The sequence below is a fragment of the Sinocyclocheilus rhinocerous genome, unplaced genomic scaffold (assembly GCF_001515625.1).
Source record: "Sinocyclocheilus rhinocerous isolate Xijiao unplaced genomic scaffold, SAMN03320098_v1.1 scaffold192, whole genome shotgun sequence".
Taxonomy (NCBI): Eukaryota; Metazoa; Chordata; class Actinopteri; order Cypriniformes; family Cyprinidae; genus Sinocyclocheilus; species Sinocyclocheilus rhinocerous.
Window position 1 is genome coordinate 347516 of NW_015627892.1, and position 12415 is coordinate 359930.

Consider the following 12415-nt stretch of genomic DNA (forward strand, 5'->3'; position numbering starts at 1 on the left):
CTGCTTATATGAATATTTACTTAGTATAGCACTTAGTACACTCAAAAATATGTAGGCCTAAAGTCTTTTAAGATTTATGTATTCAAATTACATTTATAATTTCCATTTGGATTGCATGGTTTTAATCTAACCAAGAAACTAAAAACGAATAAACTTAATGTGATGCATGTTTGTCAGTCATACATAAAGGAAACAGGTAAGATTTCTGTAATAGTAATAATAAACGGAATTTGCTTTAAATACACAATAACCAGGTTTATATATTTATCAACGGAAAATTTTAATATTTCATTTTAACTGAATATTGCTTGTTCCATATCATATTTTAACAATTTTCATACTTTTTAACAGATTAAATTATGCTATTTGGACAGAATTATGCTAATTCTAAACCATCTGAATAAATAAATTTTTTAAATATATTTAAATATTTAAATAAAATCAAATAGATGCAAAGTTAATAATAAACAATGCCTTTTTTGAAAAAAAAACAAATGCAGAAATCTCTTTCCTGTTTCATTTATGTATGACTGACAGTTTATTTTTATGTTAAAAAAGTGTCATTCAAATGAAAATAATTTTTTATATCCAATTCAAATACATAAATCTTAAATTTAGGCATATTTACTTAGCATTGGTGTTTAATTAATAATGGCGCGATTAATTGAATTGAATTTTATTTTATTTTGCAAGTCATTCACTCACAGGCATCTATGGCAGTTTTTGTTATTATTATTTAGTTTAATTTTATTTTGTATTTTATCTTTAACCAGTCAATCATAATAATAAATGCATAATAATCCATTTGAGTGGCTATAGCATTTACAGCTAAAACGTTACATTATTTTGTCTTTTTTATGACTGCTGGTACTCGGTAGCATCCCTCTCACCTCTCACTAGTGCAGAAGCAGACTTAGTTGCTGCAGCCTGCGTGACTTCTTCATACATACAGAGCAGCTGGTCGTCCTCTGGGACCACATGCAGGCATGAGGGTCTCCTTCTGCAGGACCTGAGATTCAGCCACCATAAAGCAGTGCATTCTTAATTAAATCAAGAAATGAGATTTTCCAGTGGTGTGTTTCACATATTGCTAAATCAGTAAGGATTTCAGAATAAGTTAAATTCTGTGGTTTGGCATTATTAAAAAGACATCATGGCTATTGCTGAATTCAGAATCACATACTAGTATACTGCTCTTACTATTTTTATCATGTCTTTCTATGGCAGGATTAGTACAAGTAGTATGTGATTCTGAATTCAGCATATGTTTGAAATAACAGACTGCCTGTTTCCCACAATGCATTGTGCTTGGCTTGACATTTTCAGTCTGACAAATGAGCTGGAAGTAATATGAACAATAACCTTTTGACTTGTAAACTACCAGTCACAAGTTTGGAATCATTACAATTGTATGGTTTTAAAAGGTTTTATGCTCAAGTCTCTTATCCTCACCAAGGCTGCATTTATTTGATCAAAACTACAATAAAAACAGCAATATTGTTACATTTTATTACAATTTAAATAACCGTTTTCTATTTTAATATTTTTAAAATGTAATTTATTCCTGTGTTGGCAAAGCATATTTTTTAGCAGCCATTACTCCAGTCTAATATACTGATTTAGTGCTCAGTTATTAACAATGGTACTTTTTATTATCAGTGATGAAAACATTTGCTGCTTGATTTTATGTGGATTCTTTGATGAATAGAAAGTTTAATAATAGAAATAGAAATCTTTTGTACCATTATAAATGTTTTTGCTGTCACTTTTGACTAATATAAGGCATCCTTGCTGAAGAAAATAATTTTTTTCACAAAAATACTGTTTTACTGTATTAAATACAGCTTTGGTGAGCATTAAAAAAATAATAATAATAATTAATTATTCCAAACTTTTGACCGGTAGTGTATTTTTGCACAAAATGGGATTAAAAACTCCATTTCTTTTTCACTTTTTATTCTTCTTATCCATAACCCATACAAATAAAGAAATTTGCAAATGATGTGTTGTAAATGCACCACTGTATACTTAAATATATGTTTATAATTATTTTATAATTTAAATTGATATTTAACCTAAAAATAAAAAATGATGTTATGATAATTTTCCTCACTCTCATGTCATCCCAAACCTGTATAACTTTTCTTTTCTGTGGAACATAAATATATGATATTTCGAAAAATTATAATTTTTTTGTGTGAACTATGCCTTTAAACTGTGGTGAGTTACCATGTTTGTCCTGATGTAAATTGTATTGCTGCATCCTGTATGCGATGAACTCATAGGAGGATGCAGCCAGCAGGGCAGACGCATGCAGGAGATGCACTGACAGCAGCAGAAGTGCCGCCACTTTCCAGGTTTAAAGAGTCATGCTGACACCCCACATTTGAGTCCACCAAAAGACATCTATGAAAAATGCAAGATGAAATATTAAAAAGAACAATAAACCTATTTTGTCCAAGAATCCTTAGAATCCATGGACTGCTGAGTGTCCGTACACACTTATAATAAAATCTATAGACATTTCAAGACATTACTAACTACTTGAATGAACTTTAACGTGTATAAAATGAACTTAACTGCAACAATTATGTTTAAATAATATTTTAAAATATCAAAAATGTATTTTAAATTGGCAGTTTCTGGGCCTGTAAGGTTTGCAAATCCCTGATCTATAGAATAATCAGGCACAAAAATATCTTTCAAATATTGACATTTACAAACAAATAAACTATTAAATGCCAGAATTAGTTTTAATCACAAATAGCAATTCATCTAAAAGCAAAAAGCCATTTTTATCAAAAAGATCCAATATTATGCATGGTGTAAGTTTTTTAATCATGCAAAATACGGACACAATGTAATGAGTAGTAACAATAATCGCTGAGTATCGACTACAACCTTAGCACTTCACATCAATACGCTAATTATAATGAAATTTGCTGCCATGCGTAAAACTTGATTAAAAGTACAGTAGATGTAATAAAATATCATAGCAAAACTTGGCCCAACATGGTCCTAGTTTAAGACTGGAACTCACCCAAAATCTACGTTAGATCTTCCTCAGTGTGGAAGAACGATCTGTCTTGTGCTCTGAGCAGGATGTGATGTCCGAAGCATGGCCGGGACAAGGCTTAGAGAGGCCCGCAGGTAAGCCTAGTGCACCATCTGGCCCAGACGGGATTAAACCAGGCCTCTCCTCCAATCCCACACAATCTACAACACTTCTGCACCCCTTTCCAGTTGTTACAATTTCTTATGTCACTGGAGTCTAAACCTCAGAATTGAAAGAAATATGGTTGAATACAGGAAAGAGCCTGTCAAAAGTTGTGACACACCTACTCATTGTTTTATTACCGTTTCTTTTTATTAGTATAAAATAATACTCATATCACCAGAACTGTGAAATAAATGTGTGACCAAAACTATTTTATATTTGACCTTCTTCAGAGTGGCCGACACAAGCTGATATGTTTGCTGGCTGCTTTTTTCACTATCTGCTATAATAATAACACCAACAACAATAATAAATTAATTTTAAAAATACTTGAAACAAATGCAATTTTATTTCATAAACATTTTTCTAATTCATATTCAAATTCAGTATATAAATTCTGTCAATGAGTCAAAACTTTTTTCCTGGTAGCATACATATGCATAAAAATACACAAGACAAGGGTGTCGCAATTGTAATTTACTGTAATTGTATTTACTGATATGATTCACTACACAGAACAACATTGTTAAATACTGGCATGGAAACTGTTCATGTCTTTACAATCATATTTATCGACAGCAGAGGGAAAAATTGTAGGAAAGAAAATAGAACAAAATGTTTAAAAAAATCCTGTATATCAATAAATTAAAAACATACCACCGGCAATAAATAACATGAACCATTGTATAGCTTGACTTAAGGCATAGTCTACTTATGTGTAGTAACAGAAAGCGGACAATCTCTATTAGGTGTTACACAACCGAGTGTATCTTGAACCAAAGAACCAAAGCAGAGGCACAGGGGATGACAGACATCTTCATTCATCACTACACAGATCAGTCAGTCATACGGCGCATCTGTAAGTACCATGACAGCTTAGAAATGGCAGGCTTAAGAGACCTTTCCGAACTCACCGAATTCTCCATCTACTGTACATATCTATGGTAAGTCTATTGAACAGGCATTTTGTAGGTTTGTGCTATACCACTGAAACATGGCCAAAAGTGGACATTTTCCCTTGTGGAATAAATTAACAATGGCATTGGCAAATGAAAACGTTTGTGTAATGCTCATGCTGGTGTCAATGACACCATGAAATACACAAAAATACTGAGTGAATGCACCTCTATATGGCAGTGTAGTATGAAATACTTGCCTGCATATCAATACAAAAATAAAATGTAAGCATTTAGGGATATAGGTTTGGGGAGTTTGCATTGTTGCATTTTGTATCCATATGAAAAATATGTAACCGCATACTGTTCTGAAGGAGTTTCAAAATGATACACCGATCCACAATAATCAAAACAAAAAGCTTGTCAATTCATACATCAGATCTACACTACCGTGTAAGTTTGGGGTTGGTAATATTTTTTAATGTTGTTGAAAGTCTCTAATACTCACCAAGACAGAATTTATACAGTAAAAACAGTAATACTGTAAAATATTTTTACAACGTAAAATAACTGTTTTCTATTTTAATATATTTTAAAAAGTAATTCATTGATGGCAATGTTGAAAACTGTGGAAGCTTGTTTCCGCCACAGGATAAAAAAAAAAAATCTCACATTTCAGACTTTTTCCTCGCAATTCTGAGTTTGTATTTCACAATTCGGACTTTCTGTGAAGAAAAGCCAGAACTGAGGGAAATAAACTTGAGATTGCAAGAAAAAAAGTCAGAATTGCATGAAAAAAAATGTCTGAATTATACGATTATTTTTTTATGGCATGGCTGAAACTAGCTCCCATTGAAAACAGTTATACTGATTAATATTTTTGTGGAAACAATTTTTTTTTTTTTTAGGATTTTAATGAATAGAAAATGCAAACGAAAAGCATTGATTTAATATAACAGAAATATTTTAACACCATAAATGTCTTCACTGCCAAATTAACGCATTTTTGTTGAAAAAAAAAAAAACACTACTAAACTATTAGAAAAAAAATCCTACTGACCTCAAACTTTTGAACAGTTGTGTATGAAACATGAAATATTAGATTACTATACTATTATATTGTAATCTCCCTTCATAAATTCTCTTAATTTGCCACATCAGATGAAAACTGGAGTGTTACTAGGTTATGTGCTTGGTGCAATGGCATTTAATTACAGCTGGCAATGGCAACTGGGTGACAATACACACAAGATGATAAGGTGCTCTGTAAGTTGTACAAAATAAACAACTGTTGCATGACATAAAGAAAACAGAAATACTGTAGAGAACAGTACAATCTTAAAATCGATGCAAGGACCTTCATACTTGTTGAGTGTTGTAGTTGTTGTTGTTTTTAACAGAAGTAATATAGATTTGGCCACGGACTCAAACAGCTGAGATGAATTTATGAAGACATTTGTAAGAAAAGGCATCAAATTGAAGTGAAACAGCAAATGCAGAGTATCCTGTTCCAGAGTACTACACTTAATGTCGGACAAAATGGTACTGCACTTTCAAATTACTATAAAGACGAGAGCACAAAAGTGTCAAAATTGATTTCTGGCAACATTTTGAATGCTGGCTATAAGCATTTCATGACCTTTCCATCTTTAAAATAAAGAAACAACACATTTTGTGCATTCTGACAGAAATCGGATGAACAAAATTTATATAATTTTTGTCCTGTTAAAGGTCCCCTGAAATGCTTAGAAACACGCAGCATTACTCTATGTGTTGACGTCATTTTAACTGAAACAGGAAGACAGGGCGGGACAAGGATTATGGTATATGTATCTGGCATCCGCTATTATCTAAAAGTAAATCAATACAAGCTTTCTTCCCCTCCTAATACATTGCAACAATTCTCAAAACAAAGAGCTCTCAGAAATGATGAAAACTGTATCGAATTATCTTGTGTCTTACGTCGAGGTACATTTTTAGTTTATCTTTGAAAACTAACATTTAAGTTCCTTTAATCCAGTTTAACTGTTGGGTTTGTGTACAGCAACACTGACCGAAACACTGAACACAAAAGAATATGTTCAAAAAATTAAGTCTCTTAGTAAACACATCTCAATTATTCAATGAAATTCCCTGACTTACCAATTACATCTACTGTCAATTTCGTAGCAGATCGGTGTCTTCTGTATGGATATCTCAATTTAAGAGAATTCCCTTTATTAATGTTTGCTACAAAGCTACATATAATATATTAATACGTACATCTGCAATGTAAATGATCTGAGAAACAAATTCACCTGGTCACTATACACTCCCTTTCATTACAAAACAAACACATCTGTCCTAATAACATCAGAAAGCATCAGTTAAACAAAGGCAAATGTTCTAGAGCAGTCATTTCCAAAAAGAAAAAAAAAAAGTTGATTTTGCTTTGATAAACCTATAAAACAGAAACTGAGTTTCAATAAAAATAAAATCATTAGGGCTGCCAAAAGATACTCTTACTCTTTAAATTAATCATTTTTAAATATGTATTATATAAGTGAAAAGGAAAACATTTCTGATTTGGTGTAAAGGGGCCCTTCCTGGTGGACTGTGAGGGTATTTAAGACAAAAACATTGGGAAAACTGAAGGTTACTGAGAAGTCTGTAGTGTGAAATGTTCATTTTTGTTCCATTTTAAAAGAGCTGTATTCCTCTAATGTTGCACCATGCATTTATATACACACCTAATTCTAGTGCCCTCTGGTGATGATACTCACGTCCTACCATAGGAGGAACCAAAGACAGTTACATACTTGTGCATTTTCATTCATTATTTTTCCCTATTTTATGTTAATTTTAATACACCCATTCTATTGTTTTTAAGTTCTTTAGTAGTTAATCTATGCTGAGGGTGCTAACGGTGAGCTTAACTCACAGGCTTGGGACAGGAGGGGTTACTGAATTTGACAGGCTATGGAGGAAGAGGCTTGGCAGCACATGCAGGTGGGGTTGACCGAACTGAACCTTTAAAATATTATATTATACAATGCCACTTTAGAAAAGATGTGATGACTTAACTAAACTAAACTACAAAATAAACAAAATATAAAATAAAAATAGTAAAATAAAATAACTATTTGGCTAAGTTTCTACTCAATTAGCAGTTGATTTATTTTAACTATGTACTGTAGAGACAAGTGTAAGTCTAATGAGATGGCAAAGGGTTCAAATACTTAAGTGGCTTTATTTCATTGCATAAGTACCTGGTCATTTAGACATCTCACCTCGGCTGAGGAATATCCAGATGATGAATATCTGGACATATCGAAGTCATCGTCACTAAAAAAAACAACAGGAAGTACACAGTCACAAATGAGCACCTTAATTTCAGATAAACAGCCACAGACCAATGAAATCAGCCCTTCTGAAGCAATTCAATGACTCACTTAAAAAAAACTCTGCAAACTGTTTTTTGCTTCAGCAAAGATCTGTTTAGGTATATCAATTATAGCTTCCATATTGAATGTTGATTTCCCTCATTTATTTTTCAACATGTGTTTTCTGCCTATAATGTTTCTAGTAATATTAGACACATTTTTATAATTACAAAAGAGATTCTATTTAGTAACAGTTACAGCAAGAGAGAGAGAAAAATGTGAAGATGACATTTCAGCCAAATTAATTTATCAGGAAAAATCAACAGCGACAATCTGGAGCCTTCTGCTGATTGCTGCGGTAATTACAAGTTGTTTTAATGAAGCTGAGCGCTCCAGGAATGAGTATGACAGCAACTAGTACAAGCATGTGATGGACAAAGCGCCTGAGCATGTGACAAACAGTGGGTGTACGTACTAAATGTCAGGGAATGAGTGTTACATACAGCGAGGCTGAAATGGAAAAACAGAAAGAGAGAGACAATGAAGGATGAGTGACCTAAAACATGACTTAATCACAACTGCAGGCAGCTGAGGTCACAGAGATCCAGACAGCTGGCAGCACAGAAAGCATTAAGTTAAGAGACCCATCTGTGTGAGACGCTGCACGCTGTGCCTGATCATTTGAACTGAACGGCAACCACGCTATTATGGCTGAACACATACTGTGACACATCTCATTACAGAAGGGTGTAGGCTACACAAACGACACCGATGATTTCAAGTGCTTTGGACTTCTGTCAACAAACATGTTTTCTTGCTTTTTTCCAACTCTCAGGACTGGAAACTTAGAGACAAGACAAATCCTGGCCAGAATTACACTGCTAATGGTGACTCTGCACTAAGAGCATGTCATAGTCCGGAATGCTTAAAGGGATAGTTCACTAAAATATGAAAATTCTGTCTTAACTGACTCACCCTCAAGTTGTTCCAAACCTGTATGAGTGTCTTTCTTCTGTTGAGCACAAAAGATGATATATTGAAGAATATTGGAAACCAAAGAGTGGAAGTCAACAGCTACAGTCAACTGTTTGGTTACCGACATTCTTCAAAATATCTTTCTTTGTGTTCAAAAGAAACTCATACAGGTTTGGAACAAGTGAAAGGTGAGTAAATGGTGGCAAATTTTTCATTTTAAGGTGCGCATTAACACATTAATCATTCCATATCATTGGAACCATATCATTCAAAAACGGTGTTTTCCACTATTTTCTGAAACAAAGTCATTCTAATTATGAAAATGAAGCTGCAAAACACACAATGAGCATAAGCAAGTGTGCATTAAATTATTAAGCAGATTATATTAATATTAAGCAGCACAACGGTTTTAAACATTGATAAAAAAAATGTTTCTTGAGAAGGATCATGTGACACTGAAGAATGGAGTAATGGCTGCTGAAAATTCAGCTTTGCCATCACAAAAATAAAATAAAATTTTAAATATTTTGAAATAGATCTGTTAATCAAAATTGTAATAATATTTCACAATATTATGTTTCTACTGTACTTTTGATTAAATAAACACAGCCTTGGCATAAGAGACATATTCAAAAAATCATACTGACCCCAATCTTTTGAATGGCAGTGTAAATATTAAAGGTACTGAAAAAATCTGTTTAATTATTATAATCAGAGAGCGGGTGGACAATGGTCATGTGAAAATAAATGATTAAATTATTATCATTTTTGGCGTCAGAAACTTTTACAACATTCGTTAACTTAAAGGGGAAAAAATGTACAAAAGAAAGTGAAAGTGCTCCCTAAAGAGACAATATTATAAAAGATACTGCAAACTGAACCAGGTAATGAGACTTGCTTCTGCCTTTCTAGACAATTTTGTTCATATTTAATGAGAGTCTCTGCTGTGATGGATGAGAATTTTATTTATTTCGTTTGAATACCTGTCAGTGTCCAGTGCTACAAGTGGCTTCTCATCTGGACTCTGGTCTAAGGATGAATAGCCTTTATTAGGGACAACCAACCTGTAATGAAAGTAGGACAAATGGAAGAGACTGTCAGACCAGTTCAATCAAACATCTATGCTTGTACATCTATGCTTGAATATTAAAGGCACAATATGTAATTTTCACCGCTGGAGGGTGCGTATTCAGAATAAACAAAGAGACAAAGGCATAGTTAGATGACGCCGTGACTGAGTGTGGAATCATGGGAGTTGTCGACTTCATCCCCACAGCCGAAGCAATCCGATGGGACTCGGGCAGAAATCATGTTCATGGATGAGCTAATGATTTATTAACGTAGTAGAATGAATTTTTGGATATTTTAATTTAAAAAATCTTACATATTGTGCCTTTAATGTAGACGTGTGTGTATATATATATATATATATATATATATATATATACACACACATACACATACATATATATATACAAATTGTTCTTATGGGATCAACTGACAAATTAGTGAATGATTTGACGTTGTGATAGGGTTTGTTTTTTTTTGCAAATATCTAGAGAGCGGTGTTGCTGATGGTTGATATAACAGCAATATAAACTAGTATACATAAGTCTTAGACCACTAGTGACAATTAAATCTCATGTATTTTTAATACTATTTTTAAGAAAAAAATCTGCATAATAATATAGTGTGTGTGTGTGTGTGTGTGTGTGTATATATTTTTTTATTAAAATAAAAAAATATATAAAATCAGATTGTAAACAACTGATGATAAGATACAATTTTATAACAAAAATCAAATGATAAAAATCCAAAACGTTCTTCATTTTTTTTATACACGGGCACAATACCAGTAATATAAAAATAGCCCAATATTATCTAAATTATATCTCTTTCATTATTATAAACCTTCAAAAACAAGGGCAGCATTTTTTGGTTTTATTTTTAACTATTAACCTTTAATTTTCATATCCACTTTTCCCAAATCAGTAAGTACTAGGACAAATCTGGCAAGGGAAATCAAATAAATAAGAGGCATGGCTGAGTTTAACATTATCAAACCCTGTTACATTAGCCAGAGCTGGCGCTAGACATCTTTTGTTCCTCTTCTCTGGGACAAAAGCTCAAGTTAATCTATGGCCCTCGGGCTTTTAAAGCAAGCAGGCCTGTGTGCAGCTAATCTTCAGGCCTAAAGCTGTGCTCTAAACCAGGCCTGCGGATGCGTCCTTGCATTTGAACTAATCCTGACAGGGCACTAGGGACCGGTGGGATGGCAGAAGTCCTCATACACACTGCACTAACACTAATTAACATTCATAGACTGTAAAGCCTTCATATAAAGCTGCTGTTTATAGGATTTGATGTTGTTGCTGTTCATATTTTAATGTACTAAACAAATCAACCATTATTATGAGGCCATACATTTATTTTATAAATATATATATATATATATAATACAAACATATATGGTGTTTCTCATACTCAAATGTTTATTTTAAGAACTACTTGTGGGTTTTGTAAGAAAGTAGTTTTTAATGAAGTTATTTCTCATGAAAATGAAAGTGGACCAAACCTCACCTTGTTCTGGCCATAACGTTATTTTTCTTGGGCTGCTGATTGACTGGACTACCCACAGTTCCATTCTTCACCGAGCCCTTCCTCGCAAGCTCTCGCTGTTTCTCTAACGAAAGAACAAATTGAAAACAAATGACATTTTATAAATCTCCTATTGACTTACATTGATAGAACGTTCAGCATTCAAAACGTAACCAATAGTGATGGTGTGATCGTAATATTTGCATACGGAATTGGTATTGGTCTTCAGTCTCATATCCATTTGCATACTGAAGACTGTCTTCCTTGCATACATTTATAACTGCAGTTACGCTTTGACTGTGTTCTTTTGAATCCAGATAAATACCATGGCAACACACAAAGTTTTATTATGCGTTGAGACTACAGTCTTATTAATATTCCCCATTCTGCGTGGTTCTCTGGCTGGAGAACAGTTTCTTCAGGCGTGAAGTCTGAGCTTGACTTCTGCGGGACTTACACACACTGGCCTGCATGTGTGTGTGGGAGATTTCTCTGCGGTGCTATAAGTAATAAGGCTGTCAGAGGGAGGACTGTAAAGTGAAGTTTCATTAACAACAGCAACTGCTGTACTTCTGGATGCCCTAACCGAGCGCAACTCAACAGAAAGCGGCGTGAACAGACGCAGGCTGGTTTTTTCCTGATACTTGAGGGGAAAAGGACTAATAATCAATATTTTAAATAAGCAACCACATGTGTGTCAATCATTCAGCCAATGAAACAGTGCAATTGTCTTTTTTTAGTGGGGGGGGAGTTTTTTGTGGAAATCAAATAGGACCTAAAAATTCAAGACATTAAATGGACTTTATTTCTACCCCTCAAAGATTCTTTTTTTTTTTTTTATGGGGGGATTGTATTTCTTTTTTTGTTGTTGGGATAATATTGATGGCCAATAATAATTTTAAAGTTATGGTTGCAGTGTTGTTACTGTTAACTAAGACTGTAAATTATTAAAAACTGCTTTACATAATTGAAATTAAGCTGCAATAATATAAAATATAATATTAGATGAAAAACTTCAACAAAAAAAATTAATTGTTGTTTTGGCAACTAATGCCGAGTTCACACTGCACGATTTTAGCCCGATTTTTCACTCGCCGACAGGTTTTGCGAAATCACCGACAAATGCCCGAAATTGGAGGCAAATCGGTGCTCGTTCATGCGAGTGACAATCACGCAGTGTGAATTATCAAGACGCGATCTGAGGGAATCGCCGACACGTCGCCGACGCCCGCAAAATATTTGGCATGCTAAATATCTGGAGCTGTCGGCGATTCACAATCACGCGAAGTCATGCAATGTGAAACCCCCTGTCACCGATCCATCGTGCAATGTGAACACAGCAGCAACTGAATGCTACCCCAGATAGT

The 12415-nt window shown here is 33.7% G+C and overlaps 1 protein-coding gene across 1 annotated transcript in view; it reads right to left on the reverse strand.

The window, feature by feature from the left end:
- Positions 1-2367: 2367 nt before the first annotated feature.
- LOC107736899 (protein FAM219A-like) overlaps positions 2368-12415 on the reverse strand; it is a 16999-nt gene continuing 6951 nt past the window's right edge. The window contains exons 3-6 of the mRNA XM_016548289.1: positions 11031-11133; positions 9434-9514; positions 7362-7437; positions 2368-2406 (exon numbers count right to left, since the gene is read on the reverse strand). Of these exons, the coding sequence (XP_016403775.1) occupies positions 2368-2406; positions 7362-7437; positions 9434-9514; positions 11031-11133 (299 nt within the window). The remainder of the gene's footprint in view (positions 2407-7361; positions 7438-9433; positions 9515-11030; positions 11134-12415) is intronic.